At 35.5% G+C, this 22,522-nt stretch overlaps 1 protein-coding gene across 1 annotated transcript in view; it reads right to left on the bottom strand.

The window, feature by feature from the left end:
• Window positions 1–22,522, bottom strand: part of TUSC3 (tumor suppressor candidate 3) — a 123,415-nt gene that overhangs the window by 77,023 nt on the left and 23,870 nt on the right. Inside the window, exon 2 of the mRNA XM_014945492.1 lies at window positions 4,970–5,139. Within this exon, the coding sequence (XP_014800978.1) occupies window positions 4,970–5,139 (170 nt within the window). The remainder of the gene's footprint in view (window positions 1–4,969; window positions 5,140–22,522) is intronic.

Here is a 22,522-nt window from a genome sequence, read left to right as displayed (position 1 = left end):
CAAAGTCCTCTCCATTACCAGCCATTTCTAGCTGTTTCTTCATAAATACTGTCTTTGCAAAACTGTGTTTTCCAAGAAACAGGAAACAGTTCACCTGGAAACAGGTTTGTTACTTCATCCAGGACTGAAACACAAAACTTTTCAGTTTATGCAGTGTACAAGTTTGTCTCCGTAAGTGGTCACCTGTGATTACTACAGTCATCTTTGCTTTAGTTCCCCATTTTTCTCCTGATCATTCATGATGCTAATTCTAGGCTTTAATCTTGGTTTGCAATGGTTCAAACAGGCTCAATTACATCTTTAAAAGAAACATTTGGGAATTCATAGATATAAACAAGCACAGCAGGAAGTATGCAAGAGAAAATTCATTTGTTTCAGGTAGTTTGAAATTCACAAAGATGTATGTGTCTGATTTACATGTTTAAACCATTATCACATAAACTAGTGGTACATACAGGTCAAGGTATAGATCCTAACCACTGAAACTCATTATCTTTAGCTCCTGACACTACTCCAATCTTTTCAAGGAACACTACTCTAAGGAAAAAACCAACAAAACAAAATATGCATCTTTTTGTTGATGGGCTTCAGCTGTAGGGTAAATAACTCAAGTGATTCTCTGACCCAGATTTCCCTTTCTATATGAAAATATCCAAACAATGAATTTGAAAAATGAACCAGACAAAAATGTGAAGTGTTTGGCAAAAAACAAGGCATCTCTGATATGCACCTGTATGCAAAGCAGAGATTGTCGCTTCTGCCAGTGAGATGGAGAAGCAGAGCTTAGAAAGTAAAACAAAAGACCTCATATAATTTGCTTATGGAGTGATTAGATGGTACAGCAGCAAACAAAAAAGAACAAATTAATTATAAGAATGAAAGATGCAGAGGAACAGTCAGCCCAGTGATGGTTTCAGCAGGCTGGAGCAAAAGCCCACGTGCAGCAGAAAATCAAAGCACTAGTACTCAATCAAGTGGAGCAGGGGGGTCATTGAAGTCTGGTTGGTAAAATGGTGCTGATCCCTTTGGGAAAATGCAGTGATAATAAAATGAGGGAACAGATTGCAAAAGGCAAGACAACGAAGGGCAGAGAAGCTGGAAGATAACTTTCACCCAAAAATGCATTCAATTCAGGCTGGTAGTTACCATTTGTCTGATTGCAATACAAAGTACAGGCTGAGAAACAGTTTCTGCATCTCTGTGAAGATGCTGTTGTCAGAGTGACCGCTCTTTTGTTCTCCTTCTTACATACATAAGTAATTCTCTGTGTAACAGAGAGAAACTATCAAGTTGAGTGAATACCTAAGCACAAAGGAAGCTGATATTATATCCCGAAGAGTCACTGTTTAGAGTTAGATAATTTCTGACTGTTCATCCAAACCAAAAAAAACCCCAAACTGATTCATCATCACAGCACAAAGAGCCCTTCAGTATCTGCTTCCAATGTGCTGTTGAGGATATATATAGATCAAGAATAGTAATAACATGTAAAGTGAATTAAGACTAACTAAGCTTAATTTCCTGAGATCAAATCTGTTTAATCAAACATGTTTCCAAATCTGTATGGGAAAAACCTCTCATCTTCCACCATTAGAAATGCTTCCCACCCCCAACAATGACTTCATATTTGAGAGCACATAGGATATCTAATCTGTTAAGGTTAATTCAGCTCCCAATACCTGCTATGTCATATTGAACTTAAACAATTGTGTCAACAGGAAAACTGATATTTATGCTACCACTTACACAGTTGTGAAGGCATCAGACGGCTTTCAATAGTTTTTTGGACCAGAAAATTGAAACTTGCTTGTCCACAAAGCTAGACGGAAATGTTCTCCAAATTCTGCTTTAGGACAAAGACAGAATTTCCTTGAAAAACACTCCAGAGGCATGACTAGAGGCATTACTAACACGTACCCAGAGCTACTGATTTACAGAAGCCTTCATGTGTTAGGACTGGATTGACTCAGGTAATCTACAAATATATTTCCCAGTCCATAATCTGCGAAAGTATTTCATTAAAATGCATACAGAACCAATCTCTGTCTCAAAGATGACAAACTTCCTTGCTTCATACCTTCTAGACAATGTCCAAACCATGCCAGTTTTCAGCAATGGACAGGCAGAATAGTCTTTACTAGACACTAGAAGGGAACTTGAATCACCAAATTGACTTTGCATTCACTTTGGAGGGTGCCAAAAGTGACACTCACTTTCTGAATGCAAGAAAGTACCTCTCTATCTTTAGTGGCACACTCATTCAAAACACCAGAAACGCCAGAAAAGTCATGCTGATTTTATTGTAAGCTCACTTCAGCAACACACGTTCTAAATATAACCACATGCAAAATCAGGTATACCCAAAGAATATAGTTCATTTTATAAGACAGGACACACATGATCTGTTCTGGCCTCACACAACATTCTTACGATGTTGTGGTTTTCGTGCTTAGCATTTGACATAGCTCTATGCAACAGCAGCACACAAACACCTTTTTTTCCACTTTTGAAAATACTCCACCCCTGTTCTTTATAAATCTAACATTTAGAATAGATAAAATACTGAAATGTCCAATCTAGCCACCAAAGGGAAAGAAAAAAATCCTTTCTTTTTTTCTTTTTTTTTTTTTTTTTTAGATGTATGAATGGGGAGTACAAGCTCAAAAAAGAATGTTTTCCACACCAAGTATTCTGACTTGAATGCCAGGTGCTATACATTATTGACTGACTTTGCTAAAAGTAAGTAGGTTCACTTCGTAACTGCCCTTGTTAGAAGCAGTTTAGGGAACTACCTGTTCTGGTCTGGTGAGAGATAATGTAGAGGGAAGATATGTAACTGATAAGGGACTGTAAAACAAATCCTTTCCTTGAACTGCTTACCCATGTACTTCTAAGTTGATTTAGTATCAATGTCTTGCTATTTGGATTTTGGCGGTGTTTTTTTTTTTTTTTTTTTATAATCCCATTGTGCATAAACTAACAAGGCTCAATTTTCAGGGGGGGGAAAAGAAGTACTAATTCTTGTGACAAAGTTATTCAAAGTCAAAGACTGCTTTTTTGTATTTGAAATATGATATTGATTTTTTTTTTTGTATAAAATTGTTCTGAAAATATTTCTATGACTAACAGTTAAATCTTGTACAACAGCATCCTCACAGAACATTACAGATTAAGTTAAAAATCTATTTTTCCTTTGGGCAAAATGGCTAGTGAATAGCTAACAATAAAGTAATGCATGCATTTCAGTTCTGTATATCCTTTCAGTGCTCCTGTCCATTAATTAGCCATTGATTTGAAAATGTTGATTTTCCCAATAATGGTTTTATGTGCAGTACGATCAACCTCATTAAATTCCTTTTATTTCACGTGAAAAAGTGGATCACAGCTTCACATTTATTTAAACAAAGCCCACTGAAAGCAGTATGTTGGGGTTTTTTCCTTCATTTTTTGCTTAAAGATTTTCAGTTGCTCCTGTACATAAGTGGCTAGCCTGGCATATTACAGGATGATATTTACAAGCGCTTTTCCAGTACAGTAAACTATGCAAACTAAGTAAAATTAACTTTCTTAATAACAGCAATATTTACGCTGTTTTCACATGCTCTATGAGAGTGCTGTACATAACACAGGGAAAGAATTTGCTATGGTCACTATAATGACAAACACCCTTATAAAGCTGAACTTAGTGCATCTCTTGTAGATTTATCTACTGGGTAAGGATAATAAGGAATAATTTAAAACAATATGGTCAACTTTCATCTCTTATTTCATCTCCTGAAGTTGAACTCTGGCAACACAAAGAAGAAATAACAGCAACCAAGTGATGGAAGTTTATAAAGAAAAAATTCCTTTGACTTAAGAATGTTGGGAAGCTTCTGTACCTACTCCTTCACCTTCACAGTTCGGATGCGGAGGGTGAACTCATGGGAATGCAATTTATATATTCTCCCTCACAATTGACCAAATGACTTCAAAGACTAAAAATTATGAAGAAAATCTAATCAAAGCTGTATATGACTACAGATATGGTAAACACTGCATTCCAATACCTAAGAAATCTAACAAGCTGCTACATTTACCAACTTAGTATATTGTTTAAAGTGCACCTACATAAAACAACAGAATATTTCTTCATATACAACTTACCTATTTCATAGTTCTACAGAGTATTTTGCTGCCTATTTAATAACTGTTTAGAACTTCCACCACAATAATCCCATCTATTACTAAACACAATAATTTCTAATGTATATTTTGGCTGAAGAAGGTTTTATTAGCTCAGTTTCTGATTTAATAAGGTAATTAAGTGCATGACTACCTTTCAGTCCCTTGGCCCTATTTCCATGTCTGTCATTAGTCATTTTTTGGATTAACTTACAGAGCTAGGAACTTGCAGAGAAAGATCTTGAACTTAGAAGAACATTAGTGCCACTTTAATATGTCTTCTAAAAGGAGGCACCAGAACATCCCAAAGTCAGTGCCAAACAATTCCACCATAGGCATTTTCCTGGTGGAATAAGGTGCTTGCGTGTAAGAACAGTCCAAAGTTCTGAAATCACAGGGTAACTCACATCTGCATCAGAGCACTGGACATCCCTTAACTGAAGAAATCAGTGCTAAGTGTCATATTATTAAATGGTAATGAATCATTTCTGTCACAAAACGTCTTTGGAAAGATAATGGTCGAGTGATAATAAAGCAGATTTCTTAAAGACAAAGTTTTCCACAATTGTGTACATTTTATTCAACTATAATTTAATAAAACCCCAAATTAAGAAGATTTCTGGAATTTGACATTTAAGTTAAAAAGCAGTTGAAAAGATGCTGTAAGAAACACCTGAGTCTGTTAAATAGTAAGCATCTATCTCATGCAAAAACCAATCCTACTCAGTGTATTGCACATTGATTAAAACGTTCACTTGAAAACTGTGGAAAGGAAGATGAAAAAGATCACGAAGGTATAAATTACCTGCAAACAGAGCACTGCCGCTGAGGCTGGAGTGCAGTGAACATCACTATCACAGAGTAGTTACGAGGTGGAGCCTTCACAAATCTTCGGAATTTGTCTCCGTTCATACGGATAACTGAGCGCCTTGAGCTCCACTCCATCAGCTGTTCCACCTTCTCAGCCAAGAGATTCTGTAATTGAGGACAAGGATGAGGAATGTTTAAGCTTAAACTTCAAGCATTTCATACCTATATTCTGCCTTTGCATCCTCAGAGCTCCCCTGGACTTAAGAAGGAGGTTGGGGGGGCACTTCTCTATAGCTTATAGCACAATTTAGTCTTCTATGTAGACAAGTAGATTTAAAGTATTTAAAAAAATAACTCATTGGGGTATTAAAAAGACAGGATTCATAAAATGAAATCAAACAGGTTGCTACTGAAGGCAAAGCCAGAGTATGGCTGGCTGTCTAAATACAAGATAGCAGTACAGCAATCATTTAACTTTCATTAAAAATTGGAAGCTTTGGAAAATGCAGCATTATGTTCTATTTATTATATATAGTAAAAATCACAGCAGGATATTGTCAGTCACTCAGATATTAAGATGGAAGAAAAATGTAGCTATGAAGAGAGTGAAATAGTTATTACATTCAGAATTTCCTTAGGAATATGTATCATATTGAATTTAAATTAATATAAGCTTTATATTTTGCTACAGACAGGAGTGTATTTTCCTATAAATCCATCTAGGCACATTCCCTTATGAGATTAATCTTTTTAGTTGTTTTCAAGACTGAGATCCCCAAAATATTTTGGTTGAACTGTAAATGTATAAGAAAAAGAAAATCTGTTTGTGTGTGGCTTTTCTTTTGCATGAAAGCATTCCATCACGTGAATGATTTAAAAGCAGGCTACAAGACCTATTAGAAGACAGCCCTCAAGTTAAATATATTCATCTAACTATTCCTATGAAAAGCTATTTAGATTTATTTTTTTTTTAATCAAGTAAGCCTAATGCCACACATGCTCAGCAGAGACATTTTAGTCTCCTAAGTTACCCAGTTTCAGTAAGGTTGCACTGACCATGCTCTAGGTGTATTACTACAACTACAGCTTCTCAGGATCAATGCAACAATCCATCTTGTTTTAAGTCTTCTGTTCCCTGCTCAAGGACACTGTGGAAGCTGCCTATATCAAATAAGAGCTAAAAAAAGAGTGGAGAAAACTGGAATATTACGATTTGCACAGAACCTGAGTGCTGACAGAAGGCTGGAAGGACAGAGAAGGGGACAGACAGAAACAGAGACAGAAGGGGAATCAGCACCAATCACAGAATCATAGAATAGCATGGGGTGGAATGGACCTTTAAAGATCATCTAGTCCAACCTCTCTGCAATGAGCAGGGACTTTCTGCAACTAGATTGGGTTGCTCAGAGACACATCCAACCTGACATTGATTGCTTGTAGGGATGGGGGACCTACCACCTCTCTGGGCAGCTTGTTCCTGTGCAAAAAATGTCTTCCCTCTATCTAGTCTGAATCCTCCCTCTTTTAGTTTAAAATCATTACTCCTTGTCCTATCACAACAGGCCCTGCTAAAAAGTTTGTCCCCATTTTTCCTGTAGGCCCCCTTTAAGTACTGAAAAGCCGCAATAAGGCCTCCCCGAAGCCTTCTCTTCACCAAATAAGAGAAACTAAGTTCAGAAAGCTGGAAGGTGTGAGACCTCTGATGAAATATGCATGAGGTAGTGAAAGGGTATACAAACTCATGAGGGTCTGCTGTAGAAAGGAAGAATAAACTAGCTTAACAAAACAGACTGAAATGGGGACGCTCTGAGAAAAGAGAACACGATGACAGGTAAGGATAAAACTCAAACACTGCACAGGAACAACTGAGCAAGGAGACAAGGTGGCTTTTCTAGGACTTTTTAAAAATACAGAATGAAATAGAAAAATTAGCTCATCTAGTAACATTCTGACAAATCAGTAAGGCTATAAATAAGAGTAAAGACAGATCTGTAAAGGAAGGAGTGAGCTGCAAGGGAAAAAAGAAAATTACATTTTGCCTGTCAGATCTTCCATCTTAAAAATTAGCACCTTGGAGTTCCTTATAAGCCACAGCTGGTCACTGGAAGTTTTGGGTCGAAAAGAAGCTTTGATCAGTGTAAATCATGAACAGTTCTGAGATAGCTACATTTATTTGACTCTATAAAGCCTTTAAAAAAAAAATATCTTTCAGGTTTTCATCCCTATTCTAAGAATTCAGCTGAGATTTGTAATCAAAAATGTGAAGGAGAGATTACAACTCTATCATGAGAACACCAATGAATCAATTGATACTACAATTTTTTCTCCTGCTAAAAGACATATTATGGTTTTGGTAGTTTTGCTTCAAAAAGATATTATGTAAGCTCTTCTCTTTAAAAAGAATCATAAAGCAGATCACATAAAAATGAAGCCTAGTCATTTGTAAGATTTCCTTGGATTAGCAGTGCCTGGATTAAATCTTTCTGTTCATTTCAAAAGATTCCCTAGTTTTGCATGAGGCACTCCAGTTGGCAACGTGCAATTAAACATAAGGCACTAAAGAGGATGTGCACTCGTACTTCCAAAAGCTTTAATAACTGAAGCAAAACGATAAACCAAAGAGAGCTAATAAAAAGACACAACTTTTAAATTAACACAGGAAGGATGTGTAATATCCTACTTGGTACAGAAAACCAAGACTTTTCAGAACAGGCCTTATTCAGAGAAAAGAAAAAGAAATACATGAAGTTATCATTAAGGATATTAAGGCAAAATTGCTTCGATTCCTTCAGATTCAGCCATGTACAATGTCACCTTCACACAGCTCTTGCACAACACTGTGAAGTTCACCATAATGTTCTCAACCACGTGTATCTTCTGTTTTCTTTTTTGTAAATGCACCAAATAAAAAGCTAGTAACTACACTAACCTAATATGTTTGCTACACCAGGTAATCGAGCTAATGCTTCAGGAACGTAGAGTCACCAGGTACAATTTCATTACTCACTTTACTGGATTCTGAAGAAATCAACTTTTTTCAAACAAAGTTATCACTGAATAGATTGCAGATAATAGTGTAACTCATGAAACATTCTGCTACAGGGCAGATTTCTCTTGGGTAACTGACTGCACTTAAATATCCTGCCACTTTTTAGTCCACTTTATTCCAGAAAGTCTCCTTTTGCAGAGTAATTGATAGAAGAGAAGTTGGGACCAACAGCTCTAGAATTCACAATGAGGTCTGTGGAATCTCCTAGATTTTATGGCTTTCTGATTTGTAACACTTTACAGACAGATGAAGGTCTGATATTGTTTTTTCATATATAAAACATTTGCACAATATATGCTGCTCAGTAAGTTATCAACCTTTTCCTCATCTCATTTAATGAAATCCAGAAAATAAATCTAGTGTTAAGCGAGTTTCCATTTTAGCTGTGCTTTCAAGTTGAGTTTCCTGTGTTCAGGAAATATGGCACATTTCAACATTTCAACTGTCTACTTCAGCTTTGGATCAAAAAGGCACCCACTCTTCAGACACTACACTCAAAAAATTGACCAGTTTGTTAAAAGGAGGAAAAAATTGTATATTTTAAACAAGTGTTCAAGCTAGCAGACTGGTCCTACAGACTTCATAATTCAGAATGCCACTTCGATATTTTTATAAGAAAATTAAATTTTTTTAAGATCAAAGTGTATAAAAAACAGATTGCTGAATAAAGGTGTGAGTATGAGCTCTGTCTCCAGCCAAAAATTTTCTCCTGTGTAAAAGAACAGTGTTGAAAAGTGAAGAAAAATTGACAGAAAACATTTAGAAACAAAAGGCAGAATGTTCCCTATTACCTTAATGGAACAATAATAAAAATAATCATCTATTAATACCCAGGAAAGCATTGTTACAAAAGACAACGATCTACCCCAAATTATTCTTTCCATTAAGGTACTGAAACTGAACATGTCCTCCAGTATTTTTGTTTTACCATTTACCATCTAACTACGCAAACCATATATAAAACTGTCACCAATGTGAATCCCCATTAGGGGACATTTACAAAAAAAATTATTAACTCGCCTCTTTCCACCCCCTGGAGAAAGTTTTCTGCCAGAGAAAATCTGGAAATAGGAGAGGTTGGCTAAATCAGACTCACTAGACAAAACACATCTTGTGATGACTGAGAGACATGACAAATTGTTAGTCATATCCAGAAAATGAGAGACATGATCTCCTTTTTGCTGTAAACCACTATTTTTCTGCTCCTTTCCAGAGTCTATACAGGTAAGGACCCTACATTTGTTTAAACCCATTTATTTACAGAATTCCTCCAAGCATTTACTAGCTTTATGCTGGCAACTGGAGGGGATTGTTTTAGTTGAAACAATGTAAAAAATACCCCAGAAGCCCAACCCACAAGCATAAATCTGGAAAGGGAAATTCTTCCTTTACAAAGAAAATTGCAGTTTGGTGCAAGTAACTACAAATGGGAAAAGAGATCACAGTCTACTGATAAAAATGGGCAAAGAAGCAGCCATGTATCATTTACTTATTTTCATTAGCTGATGCCCCAAGCAGAATAAAAGAACATGTATGATCTATGCATGGAAACAACATGAATGCTAAAATGTAAACCAAACATTTACATGTTGTTCCTACACTGTTTTGTAACAAGTGAAAATAATGGCACAACAGCATTGTTTCAAAACTAAATAACCCTTAAAAACTTAACTGAGAAAATCCAGAATCCAGGAATTTTCTGATGCAACAAGGAGAGCAGTTCTATATTTAGGACAGGGATTTCTCCATAAAGAGATCACCCATGAAAAGTATTCTTGTTGCTGGAGTAGGGGCACAGTCATTGGTATTTTGGCCTCAATGCCATTAGGCAGATGAGCAGTTCCCACTGAAATAAGCACCTTGGGACTGCAATTCTAAATAGTTCTGCTTTTGTCCCTACAGTTAGCAAAAGATTTTTCCTTTTGCAGTTGTCCATGTCATTTAATCAAGAACAAAGCAAAAGAATAAAGTTAAAGTTCATCTATTATAGATCTCCGTTTCCAGCAATGTGATGACACAACTATGCCACCTGTCAAAACCGTAGGCAAAGTATGACAAGCTCTGAAAGAGAAGATGCTGGCAGGCTTGGCTTCTGGCATCTGCACCTGAAGCAATTCCCCAGCAGGGATTGCTTCCCAGTGATCCCCCGTATCTCCTCTCTGCTTCTTAACCCAATAGAGCTTGGCATCTACAAGCCTTCCCTTTCGTACTCTGCGACTAGCAGATTAGCTACTCAAAACACAGCTTTATTTATTCACTCTCCCAAGACACAGTGCCTACAAGACAAAGCATAAACAACAACCCCCCTGTATACACACGTTTTGCCTCACTTGACTCTTAATCTTCCTTGGCCAGATTTTCTAAATTTCTTTTGGCCCAAATAAAACCTTCTCTCCCTGGGAGAAAAAAAAAAAAACACCGAACAACCAACCAACAACAAAAAAAATCCAAAACAAAAACCCATCCAGATTTTCCTAAACACTGCTTGTTCTGTCTGTTCAATGGATCCCACTAACATTTTCAAGACAAACCTCTTAATTTTAAAACAATAAAAAATAGTTAAGATTCAAATACTTGCTGATTCAGATTTGTTGATCTGGGAAACATACACCATTGCCAAATAGCTGGAGTCTGGCAAAGGAAAGTTTTACCCCTGGTTCTCACAAAGGTTTTATCAGACTGTCTCTATCATATAAACATATTTCTGATGCGTTTACATTACTGAAAATGCATTCTGAATTAAGTTTCTTCTTTAGACCTCCTTTTATTTACTTTGCCTTCAGCCATTCCCCTTTCCTGATGAAAAATTCAAATTCAGTCCAGTAGCTCAAATTTCAGTTTCTGTAGTGAAAGATATATAGCAAGGAATTTCTAATTAATGATTTGAAACTATATTTGCTATGGGAGATAAATTAACTACAGATTTTGTTGGCTATTTCTTAAGTTATGATGTTGAAAAAAAAAAAAATAAGGTGGCTTGACTTCCATATTTCCTTCAAGCATATCTTACAAAAAAACAACTAACGTAGACTGAATGACCACCCTTGACAAAGACTCTGCTTTGTTCCTTCAGGTGCATCAAAACCACAAGAAATGTTAGCTGTGTAGGTAATTATTTCAGGACAATACTTGTGAAAAAAATAAGGTTGCACTGATAAGGCATTAAAGTAGCTCATAATTCTCTCAATCTGATGTATGTAGTTTAAATTCCAACTTGTTTTAATAGTCCTTTTTACTTAGATCAAGAATAATGGTATAGAGAAACTAACTGTATTAGTAATTGCATTTCAGCAGTATGTTGTAAGAATAGTTAACTCCTCTAAAAATGTGCCGAATAAACATCCACAGATATGCAATTACTGACTCTACATTATGGGCAGAAAGACAGTGGAATTAATATTTGAAGTGTTGTTACAGCCTATTTAAATTCTTTTTTCTGGTGTCCTTTGTTCACCTGATGCCTGCATATAAATGTAATTCACACTACCAATACATTAGTATCCTGGAACACATCAAATATAGTTTTATCATTTGTAAATTTTGACAAACAATATTTGCATATACTCGGGTAACTATATGTACTTATATGATTCCCTACACACTAAAAAGGGAGATAGATAATTACTTTCCTGCACAAGCCTTCTAAACAAGACCTCACACAGCTCATGGACTTGAAGGTGCTAAAGAAGAGTTATTTCTTTGCTTTGTTTAGATTTTCACTCTTCTCTCCAACACTTTCTAGGTTATTCTGAAACCTAGCAAAAAATTAAAATATATTTCACTTTTATCAAAGTTTATTCCTCTTCAAAGTAAAGCATGCAGCACCAGTAGTTTCATCCTAAATATTTACTCCCTATTTTGAATTTGTCTATAATCAGGAGTAGAAACCACAGCCATGTCAAAGTTACAAACTTTGTTAAATGTAATTTCTTGATTCGCAACACAAGAAACCCTAGATCCAATGGAGACCTCCAGGGCTAAGCATCTGGATATTCCAGTGAACAACATAGATTTCTGCAGCAGAAATTAGCAACATTTACATGAAAATCTGGAGACATAAGAGGACAGTACAATCTGTTATATAAGTCATAAGGTCATAAACTAATTCTTCTACTGAGAATGGCTGTATCAGTACTGCAAATGTTTCCTTCCTGAACTCCTCTCCTCTGCAGCTCTCAATGATATTTCAAAGGCTGTTTTTTTAATTTAAAAAAATAAAATAAAAAAAGATAGAGAAGAACATGAGTTAATGCAAATATTACTCACCACTAATATATACAGAAATCTGTTAGGACACTTTTTTCCCATTCAGATAATTTATTTATTTACAAAAAGCCAGTGCCTGAATGTAACTGAGAAGCCATGTAAGCTGGCATAGTATGACTGACTTGATAATATGCTCCATTGACTTGAAGTCATTTAGCCGTGACTGAAGATTTGCTTCTTGGAATCAGACACTGATTTTCATCTTTATGCAAAATAGCCTACATTTGGTCGTATTAAGCCTAAAAATGTCCCGTTATGGCTGAGTAGAAAAATGAACAGAGAACTAAAAGTACTGAGGTTTTTTTATTTTAGCCCATAAGATACTCTAGTAGCAATTTAAGAAAAATCTGGTTGATTTCCTATTACACAGAGCTGTCATTTTCTGATCATTATACAAGAAAGCACTAACATTAGTATTTTTTCCACTAAAGAAAATGCAAGATAGAAAGTAGCCTCCATAATGGTTTACATGGATGTATTTTGTCCAGTCGATTTAAAAAATATCCTTAATTTCTATGGAGCATAGTCCAAAATTGAAAATGTCTTTCGAAGTATAAGAAGTTTATCCTTTTTTGCAATTAATACTTTTCATAATTTTCACAATTTGCCACATTATTTTTTTTTATGAATGTAAGTATCCATAAAATTTACCTAATTCAAATAAAGTATGTAAAGTCAACAAAGTAGAACTCTAGTACTGTCAATAAGAGCACAGTTTACTTGAAGAAAGAGAACCTTATTGTACTGGATTAAATAAACACAAGTTAAATCATTTAAGAGTTTAGAGAAATAAGTCTAGGTAAGATGCCTTATACAACTATAGGCTTTTCCCTTACTCTTTTATTGTACCTTTTTTTTTTTTACAAGCATGGAAGTAATTAAAAACATAATGAAAAATATCAAAAGGATGAATTATGAATTAGAGAAAGAGAAAAGATACTACAACAAAAGCATCGGTTAAACCTCAAAGTACATTTTGCTTAGGTCACCTTTAAACTGAAAGGATATTAGTCCCGGGAGAGCATAATATAGGACAACCAAGATGATTCCAAGAGTACTTGTTATACAGAAAGGCAAAAAAAGTTCCATTTATTCTCAGTGGAAAACACTTCAGGGTGACCTAGCAAAAATATTGCAAAAGTTCTTGATTAAAAGATGGGAAAAATCCTTTGCCAAATATTAAAAAGATGCAAAAAAAGTTAAAAGCTAATATTATTCCGTACAGATATTTCAATTTAAAAATAAGATGATCAATCTCCTAATTCTAAATGACTGTATATGTTTTCAGTATTCATAGCCTTCAGATTCCTGTGAACTGGATACGACCATGACTTTTAGAGTGCTAAGTTTACGATTTTTAAGCAGATACTTAAAGTTAGTTATATGCACAATTATTATTTCACAAATATAAGCTCTCTAAATTCAGGAACAAACCTCACAGCTACAAATTATCATGTTAATATACTCATTCAGCCTGTGATTTCCAAATATTTCTCAGTTTTAGGTAAGACTATACTTAGCTAAAACAGCCTTTTAAACTAATTGCTACTTATATTGCCATTCTGAGTTTAAAATTCTTCCACACATCCCCCAGGATTTTTTTTTTATTAAATTCATCTTGCTGCAATAATCACCTCATAGCACTCAGCAGCCAGGCTGAATTTACAGTGGAAAATTATGAATTAACTACTGAAAGCCACTCAAGAACTTTTATATACTTTGTGTACCTCTGCCTTGCTACAAAGAATATTGACTTCTCGAATGCATTATTAACATTGTGCTTATTTTTAAAAATAAAGTTACTTTTGATCCCATTCTTTTCCCTTCATTTCTTTAGTGTCTGCTGAAATCAGAAGGCAGCCTTATTTAAACTATCTAGATCATTTGAAGCAATGGCATTTCTCTATAAAAGCAAAGGCTCAATACTAAGAAAAATACAAGTAATTTATCCTTTTTTCCCTCAAATGTCATTTTTCTGTTGTTTTCTAAGGCTAAAGTCCAAAGCGCCTTTGAAAACATGAAAGTGAGGTCTCTCTTTCTTTAATTATATTCCTGACTGACTGCTCTCAAGGACTATTTGTGAAGTTGAACATTTCTCCAAACAGTGCTACCTAACCAACTGTTCCCTGTCAACCTTACTGCAAATTAATTTGTTCATCTGAATCCCTTTAAAATAAGAGATCTATTAAAAAAAATAGCATTACAGAGTGAGCCGTAAGAACCCAGTAATCCAGGATCAGGTTGCTCATATACTAAATAGTTTTGTACAAACCTGAGCATGTAGCTCATGTACATTTTATAGAATGAGGAGATGCTGCCCAGGGAGAAATGCAAATAAGTTACATAGTATGATCCTTCATAAGAAGAAAAAAAGAACAAACAAACCCAAAACCTCTTCAGAATAATTTGTTGTGTAATACTTTCTGTATCCATAACAGAAAGACTGGGAAAAAAGGAAAAAGTCAAAGTTAAGTTGAATTTGCCAATTCTTTGGGATACAATACAGGCAATCAGAATACTGACTTCAAGTCTGAACATAAAGAAAACAGTCTGCATTTCTTATCTAGTCTGGTTGGAGGCTCAGTTTACAACTCTACAGCAATTTCACAGAATGGCTGAGGTTGGAAGGAGCTCTGAAAGTCATCTAGCTCAATCAGCCTGCTAAAGCAGGGTACAACTCTACAGCAATTTCACAGAATGGCTGAGGTTGGAAGGGAGCTCTGAAGGTCACCTAGCTCAACCACCCTGCTAAAGCAGGACCACCTCCTCTAGCTGGCCCAGGACCACATCCAGACAGCTTTTGAGTATTTCCAAGGAGGGAGACTCCAGAACTTCTTCGGGCAACCTTTGTCAGTGCTCAGTAATCTTCACAGTAAAAAAGTATTTCCTGATGCTCAGATGGAACCTTGTGTTTCAGTTTGTGCCCATTGGCACCAGTGAAAAGAGCCTGGCTCCATCTTCTTTACACTTTACCCTTCAGGTATTTATATACATTGGTAAGATCCCTTCTGAGCCTTCTCTTCTCTAGGATAAACAGTACCAGCTCTCTCAGCCCTTCCTCAAAACATTTTCATGTTTTTGTTCTTCATGAGCGTAAAGCAAGTTCCACTCTACAGAGAAAATAGCATCTAGCAAACAAGCACAGAAACCAACACAATTGTCCTTCTGTTCATAGTGAATTCTAAGACTATTTGTTCCCTGTTTCATGAATAAGTTCATTGAGAAATCTACATTTATGGAAAGACTTTCCTAGTGATATGTAGACAGTGCTGCTGAATCAGCGTACTGACACTCCTCTTCCTCCTGCCTTGCCTACACATTCCTCTGCATATTTGTGGAATTACAAGATTTAACACTGAAAGCTGATATAGCAATGACAATGGTAACCCCACCCAGAGTCAAACCACTTCAGAAGTCTGAGGTTGCTTTGCCTTTGGTGGAATGCTGGTAACAAATTACAGTTTGAAAGGGGACAAAAAGCCAAAGGTGCAACAAAGGTTCAAGGTATTACTGGATTTTCTCTGTGAAAATTTAAATAACTGAAATGGCATCCAGATCTTTTTGCTCCCTGTAAACAGGGATTCCAGAGAGACATTTTACAAAGCAATTGATAGCTGAGCTCACTTCATTGTGGAATCACCACATAGAGACGAATCCCTCAAAGCCCTGAAGTACTGTGCTACCAGTGAAGAATTACCCAGCAATCAAGCCAGGCAACTGAACTATGGGTAATGGTAAAAAAGAACATTCTTCCTCTTCACTTCCCTAAGTTATTTCCAACACCAGGTTAAAATATAGGTGCTGTGTTTTCAATCACTAGAAGTACAGGGGAAAAAATTACTAAACTGCTACAACAGAAACAAATTTTAAAAAGAAGTTTATGAACTGCTAGTTATGGAAAGAGCATGAAGACTTAACAGTGAAGTAGATTCTAAAAGAAGACTCGGAAGGGGCAGGAACATGTCCTGTTAAAAGAAAGAATGCTAAAAAAATTAATTCAACAACCATTTAAGATTTAAAATGCATAGAAAATACCGTATGAATCAGAGATGCTTTTGTTCCATAGATGAGTGAAAACACACTGGAATGAAGAGGAATAAAAAGGCAAAAATTAAATTGTTTTAAGGACACTTCATAAGTGTTTGGTAATCAGAAATATAACTGCTTGAACAGGAAAACAATGAGATTTCAATCAAACAAACAGAGATAATTTTGACAGAATCCCCTTAAGAATAATGAAAGAATTTTTTTTTCAATTGTTCCATCAAGGAATATAAGAGTACTTTACCTTACTTTTTTATTACGTAACAGACAGTTAAAATGAGAGCATATAACACAGAAGAATTTCAGAGGAAGCTAAGTGACCTTTAACTAAATCAACAAATCTGCAGAGTTCTCATGAATAAAGTTGCTCCAGACAAGCATAGAAAGACCAGTTAAGTTGATCTAGAGGCCATATAAGGCATTTAGTTGAAATATACTCTAGGTATGAGCACGCTCTGGCTAATTCATCTCCCAAAACTTAAAAAAACCCAAACAAACAACAACAACAAATCACCCAAAACCCCCTCACAGGCAGTTGTCTTGAATTTGTCCTTTTTGCTATTACTGAGAAGATTCTCAAGGACCTATTCTTTATTGGCACCTTTACTATTAATAAGAAAAGTTACCTTGCTGATTAGCAGGCTGGGAAACTAAAAAACAGAATTCAATTTCTCATCTGCCTCTTCACAGCAACTGAACAGTAAAGCAAATTAAAAGACTAATGGCAGAGGAAAGACATGGCGGTGATAAGAAATAAACACTTTCTATCTTGTAACAAAGCCAATTAGGTACTTTCTGAAATATCTAACTATGCACAAACTAGTCTATGCACAAATCACAAATTAAAACATTCAAAGATTATAATCAAAAAGTTGCAGACAAAGCAGTTATCAATCTTTAGAGTGGAAAAAAAAGTTGTTGTTATTACCAAAGACACTGAAACATCTTCTAACTACCTGCCACAGACATGAGTTGCATTTCTTACTTAAAATTCCACATATTCTTCATGTTTTACCCATAAACCCAAGTACTCTTAAGATTAAGCTTCCAATGTGCAAACATGGTAGAAAAGACATAACCGCTATGTAAAATAGCCTTGCTATTCTTAGTACACAAAAAAAGATCTATCTTACATCTACTAAGTCTGGAGTTAGCAGGGTTAAAAATAACCACAGGTTTTTCACCACAAAATACCAGATTATTCTTTTGCTAAAGAGGAAAATGCCAATTTCAAGACCTAAAAAAGTCAAGAAATATTAAGCTTCAATTCTGTAACATACCCAGGTACGGATCACTGACTATTCTGCCTTTTGAGTTAAGCAAAACAGAAAGAATACTTGTGGTTTTGAAGTGTAGGGTGTTCAAAGATAGAGAAGGGAAAAAAGAAAATATTTGGCAATTTGTTTTTTGTGGTTGATTTTATGGAGTTTGTTGACATAGAATAGTGAAAAATATAAAAGGAGAAAATAAGCATGACCATAAAAGTTGACATTCCACAAACCTATCCTAGAGATTTGCTTTCAAAGCAATTAGAAATATAATTCTGCAAAGCACTTTCCCTGGTTTTTTGTTTTTTTTTTTTTTTCAGCTGCAAAAGAGACATCACTGTACCAGATTACCTAAATGCACTAAGATACATTCTGAAGTCCTCTGTAGATCCCAAGTCCATTACTGTAAGGACATAACAGAGGCTGTACCAGCTCAGGCCAAAAGTCAGCCTACTCCACATCCAATAGTGGACTCCTACAAAACATTGTGGGAACTGAGCAAACATATCATATATCCTAGCATATATTCTCCCAGCCCTCATCATTTGTGTCTCAGGGACATCCTGAGGCAGAAAACACTATCTTTCTATTTAAAATAACTCCACAAAGGATAAAGACTGAAAAATTACTGAAGTCAAAGGCTGCATTATCTTTAAAGAACACATCCATTTGTATGTGAATAAAATTTATGCAGCTTCTTGTCTTGGTTAGCAGCTAGCTGAAAAGATACACTACAGCTAATTCAACTTATTATCTCACTTTTAAACATTCTGCATTTTAAATCTGCATTCTTTAAGGTCAATATTAGCACACCAGTTAACCGTGCCACCTTCCAGCACCACATTTCAGGTCCCGTTCAACCTGGTTTTAAAAATCAGTGCGATGGGAAGAAATGCACCTCAGAAACCTTATTTTATAGCCTGAGGATTCTGCAGAAAGTTTCTCTACAAAAAATTTGCCTTTATAAGTGAGAAGGTCCTCAGTACTACACTTTATCACATGCAACCCTAAGACAGCTACTTCCCAAGTTTCCCCACAAACGCTCCAACATTTGCCATGATAATGAACTAGCAAAGTTAGCCACCCAATTGGTCCATACAAAAAGTGAAAACAAATCATTTTTGTTTAAAGATAGGCTACTTTGGTATTATTATTTTTTATAATAGCATAACGTTCTAAGCTAGGAGATTCATACCTTGCAATTGGAAGGAAAATCCAGGGAAATCGAAGCAGCAACTGATCAAAAAGCACAGAACAGTTCTGATCTATTCATTTGTCAATTGAACATTACAAACTCAAGTACAAAGAGGACCTGAGAGACAAGGTAAGTAACTAGTCAAAGATCAAGTGAGGAAAAAAAAAATCTTTGATAAGGCTACTTTACTTCAGGGAACAGGAGGAGAGCAAGAGGGTGATCCTTTTGATAGATTAACAATAATTGTTATTGAGGGGAAGATTACAGAGGCCTAAAACCAATTATAAGATCTGATAAATAAATGCAAAGCTCATCAATATGTTTAGCAACAGAATTGGTGAATATCCATTCAACATGCAAGCACAAACAATAAATCACCTCATTACAAGGAAAAATGCCAATCAGGAACATTCCCATTGCTTGCACCACTTCAAATAGAGTCAATTAGGGAGATTTTCATCATTGAAAGTTCTTACAGTCTTAAAAAGGTGCTAGAGAGAAAGTAGATACCGCTTACAAGCTCATTCCAATTTTAGTCTGGCACAATCAATACTCCATGTTGTTCAAGGGAATCAGGGTTTCATATTTCGTGAACTGGCCACTAAAAAAAATAATCTTTTCTACAGAACTGTACTATTCATGGTGACAAAATTTCCTTTCCCCTTTTTGGGAGGGGTATGGGAAGATCAATATTAGCATTATGTATTTGCACATTTCTAAATAAAATTCTCAATTTACACAATTTATTTTTCCCCCTGTGTATTTAGAAGAAAACAATTATGGAAGAAACTCTCATTCTGAAAAGACTAGAGATGGAATGTAACAGGAATTACATTCAGAGTTAGTAAATTCACTGCAGACACTTCAACTCCTCCCCACACATTTTCAGCGAAATAATACATCAGTGACCACAGGGAGGAGAAAGCATCACCAGAAATTAGATGCAATTACTGTCCTAATCCCTACAGACACAAAGACTGAGAATACACTTTATCTCCATTTGACAGAAACCTATCCTTTTACAAGAACACCACATGATTTGCTGTAAACTTTTAGGTCTGAATCACATTTAAAAATAAGTACATGAGGCATTACTTTCTAATTTACTTTCCTGGTACATAAGTACTTATCTCCCACTCCAAGAATGTAGTTCAGCTGAATTTAATTTACTCTGCAAAATAATATAATTCTAATAAGGAAAACATTTATAAATGTATAAAATTATGAAATGCATATAGAGCACAATAAATATAAAAATTAAAAATAATGTAGTTAAATATTCTGCACTATATATACACACGCAGGACTGAAAATGGATGAATATTAATCAACCATACAAATGGGCTTCTTTATACATACAATCCAAACAGCATTCTGACTTGACTGAAATCATCTGATTGCCTGACAACATGGTTGGTTTGGCTCATTGGTCTTGGCCAAATACCCAATAATTTAATGTTTTGTAGTATGAGGTGAGAAGAAACACCTAATATTTTTCTGAAAAAATACAGCTTTGCCAAAAACTATGCACACATATGGTTCAACAGACAAATAAGACTACAAAAATGCAAGTATTTTAAACCCCACAAAATAGAACAGGCAGGGCTTGGGGGCCAGATGGCTTTTTACCAGCTTTTTGTAAAAGAGGGTGGGGAGCAGTAGTGTGTAGCGTGACTAAGTGCCTTTGCATATGGACAGGTCTATCTCTAGGATAAGTTACCAGAATCTGTAACATTAAAATAAAACTTCATATTTATACAAAAACAAACACTCTGTTCGAGGCACATAACTGTATATTTTTTAAGTGAGAACTGTTAACACAAGAGGAAAATTTATCCTCCTGCTACTTCTAAATGGCATTTAAACAGACTGGCAGGAAGAAGTAACAAGATGCAAATAAAGCATCATTCAGACAATTAAAACTGCAAATTTCAAGGAACACAAAAAATTTCAAGAAGGGATATATTTTAAAAACATCATTGCAAAAAGCTACGTATCAAAGGCAAACCAGTGCTTTCACTGAGGCTGTTGATTTCAAAGGAAAGTTGCACTGGAAAGAAATCAGTTCCTGAATCAACTGCAGAAACCACTCAGAGCAAACTCCATTACCTGCTGATCTTTCCTCACAGTCTGTACTACCATTAACAGTCCTTTTTCTCTTTTCCCCCTTTTGTACCCTTCCACCACTTATTGACGTGAAAGTACCCTCTTTTCCCATGGAAATGAATGAGAAGAAAGAGAGGAAAGGACCTCTGCCTTAACTGCCAATAGATTGGGCCACCAGAACTGCAAGTGGAGCTCAGAGAATGGAGAAGAAAGATCCAGAAAGCCATGGAAATTCTTCTTCTAGGAAGAGGAGATCTGGAAGATCTCCAGAAGATATTCCAAAAATAACACAGGATCAACAACAATAGAGGAAGGAAAGAAGACCTGGAAAATGGTTGAGAGGGTATAAGCATAAAGGATACAAGCTTCTACCATACCCACAGCATACAGTTGGATAGTATTCTCTAATATGTGCTATAAAGCTTAAAGAAGCAAAAAGTTACATTCAAGGCCTTAAACAAAAGCCTGTGAAAGAATCCATGGCAGCTGTATTGAACTCACCATCGAACACACACCTTTTAAACTGCAGAACAATGTATTTCTTCTTCTCCAATATTAAAATGATAATGAATTTACACAGCAGATTATGTTGTCCAGGGTACAAGCATAATATTGTTGGTTTCCTTTATGCTCTCAATTTTGTGCAAGGAATTATTATTATTGTTGGTATTTATATAATCAGAGCACTAAGAAGTCCTAGCCAAGGGGCAGAATTTGATTGTGTAAGGTACTGGAGAAGCACATAACAGAAACAGTTCTTGTTCTCAGGAGTTTGGAATCTATAAATCAGGGAAGATAAATCTGATCTCATTTTCTTATTTAGGTATGTCTGCACCCAGAATACAAGAGACCAATGACAACCATGGATTAACATAGTCCAAAGTTGCTTCACCACATTTATTGTCTAACCACTGTGAAGGTTCTGAAACCTTGACAGCAAAACAGACTTAAAGAGAGATTTAAAAGAACAGGAGTCTTCACAATGCTTTGAGGTGCTGTTTCAATAGGAAAATATTAATAAATTTCATCCAGAGATACTTGTTGTTAAGATTTAAGTGAATGGACACCAAAGACAGACACTGGTGGATAATGAAGAGTAGGAAGTTGGTAAAAAAAAGATAATTTCCTTATGCACAAAATAAGTAAAATAACTTCTGTAACTTTTATTTACTATCCATATTTGCAAAAGTAAATGGTAAGTCATCTGTCACAAAAATTGAAGGACCAGAGCTAGAATACAAAAAGAAGACAGATGTGGTAAGTAAAATGCTGTCATTTCTGTAAGTTTTCAAAGCAGCCATTGCTTTAATATTCATTAACTGTAGAGACCCTTTATTTTATCCCTGAAGCCCTAATTATTGTGAACCCACACTGTCATCTACATTTTTTTGCAAGACTGCATCCTCTCCCTTTTTAGAAAACTTAATTAAATCTTTAATAAGCCAGTATAAATGTAAAGGATGTGGAACACAAAATATCACCTTATGCATATTTATTACATTTCTGCAAACCCTAAAGCATTTCTCCCCAGATTAATGGTATGGAAACAACTGATTTCAGTTTACCTGCCAATATCTTTCTTGTAATAATTCCATCTGTTAGCTCTCATGACAGGGACCT

This window comes from Calidris pugnax, unplaced genomic scaffold, assembly GCF_001431845.1.
Source record: "Calidris pugnax isolate Ruff unplaced genomic scaffold, ASM143184v1 scaffold58, whole genome shotgun sequence".
Lineage (NCBI taxonomy): Eukaryota > Metazoa > Chordata > Aves > Charadriiformes > Scolopacidae > Calidris > Calidris pugnax.
This window is presented reverse-complemented; position numbering and strand designations above follow the sequence as displayed.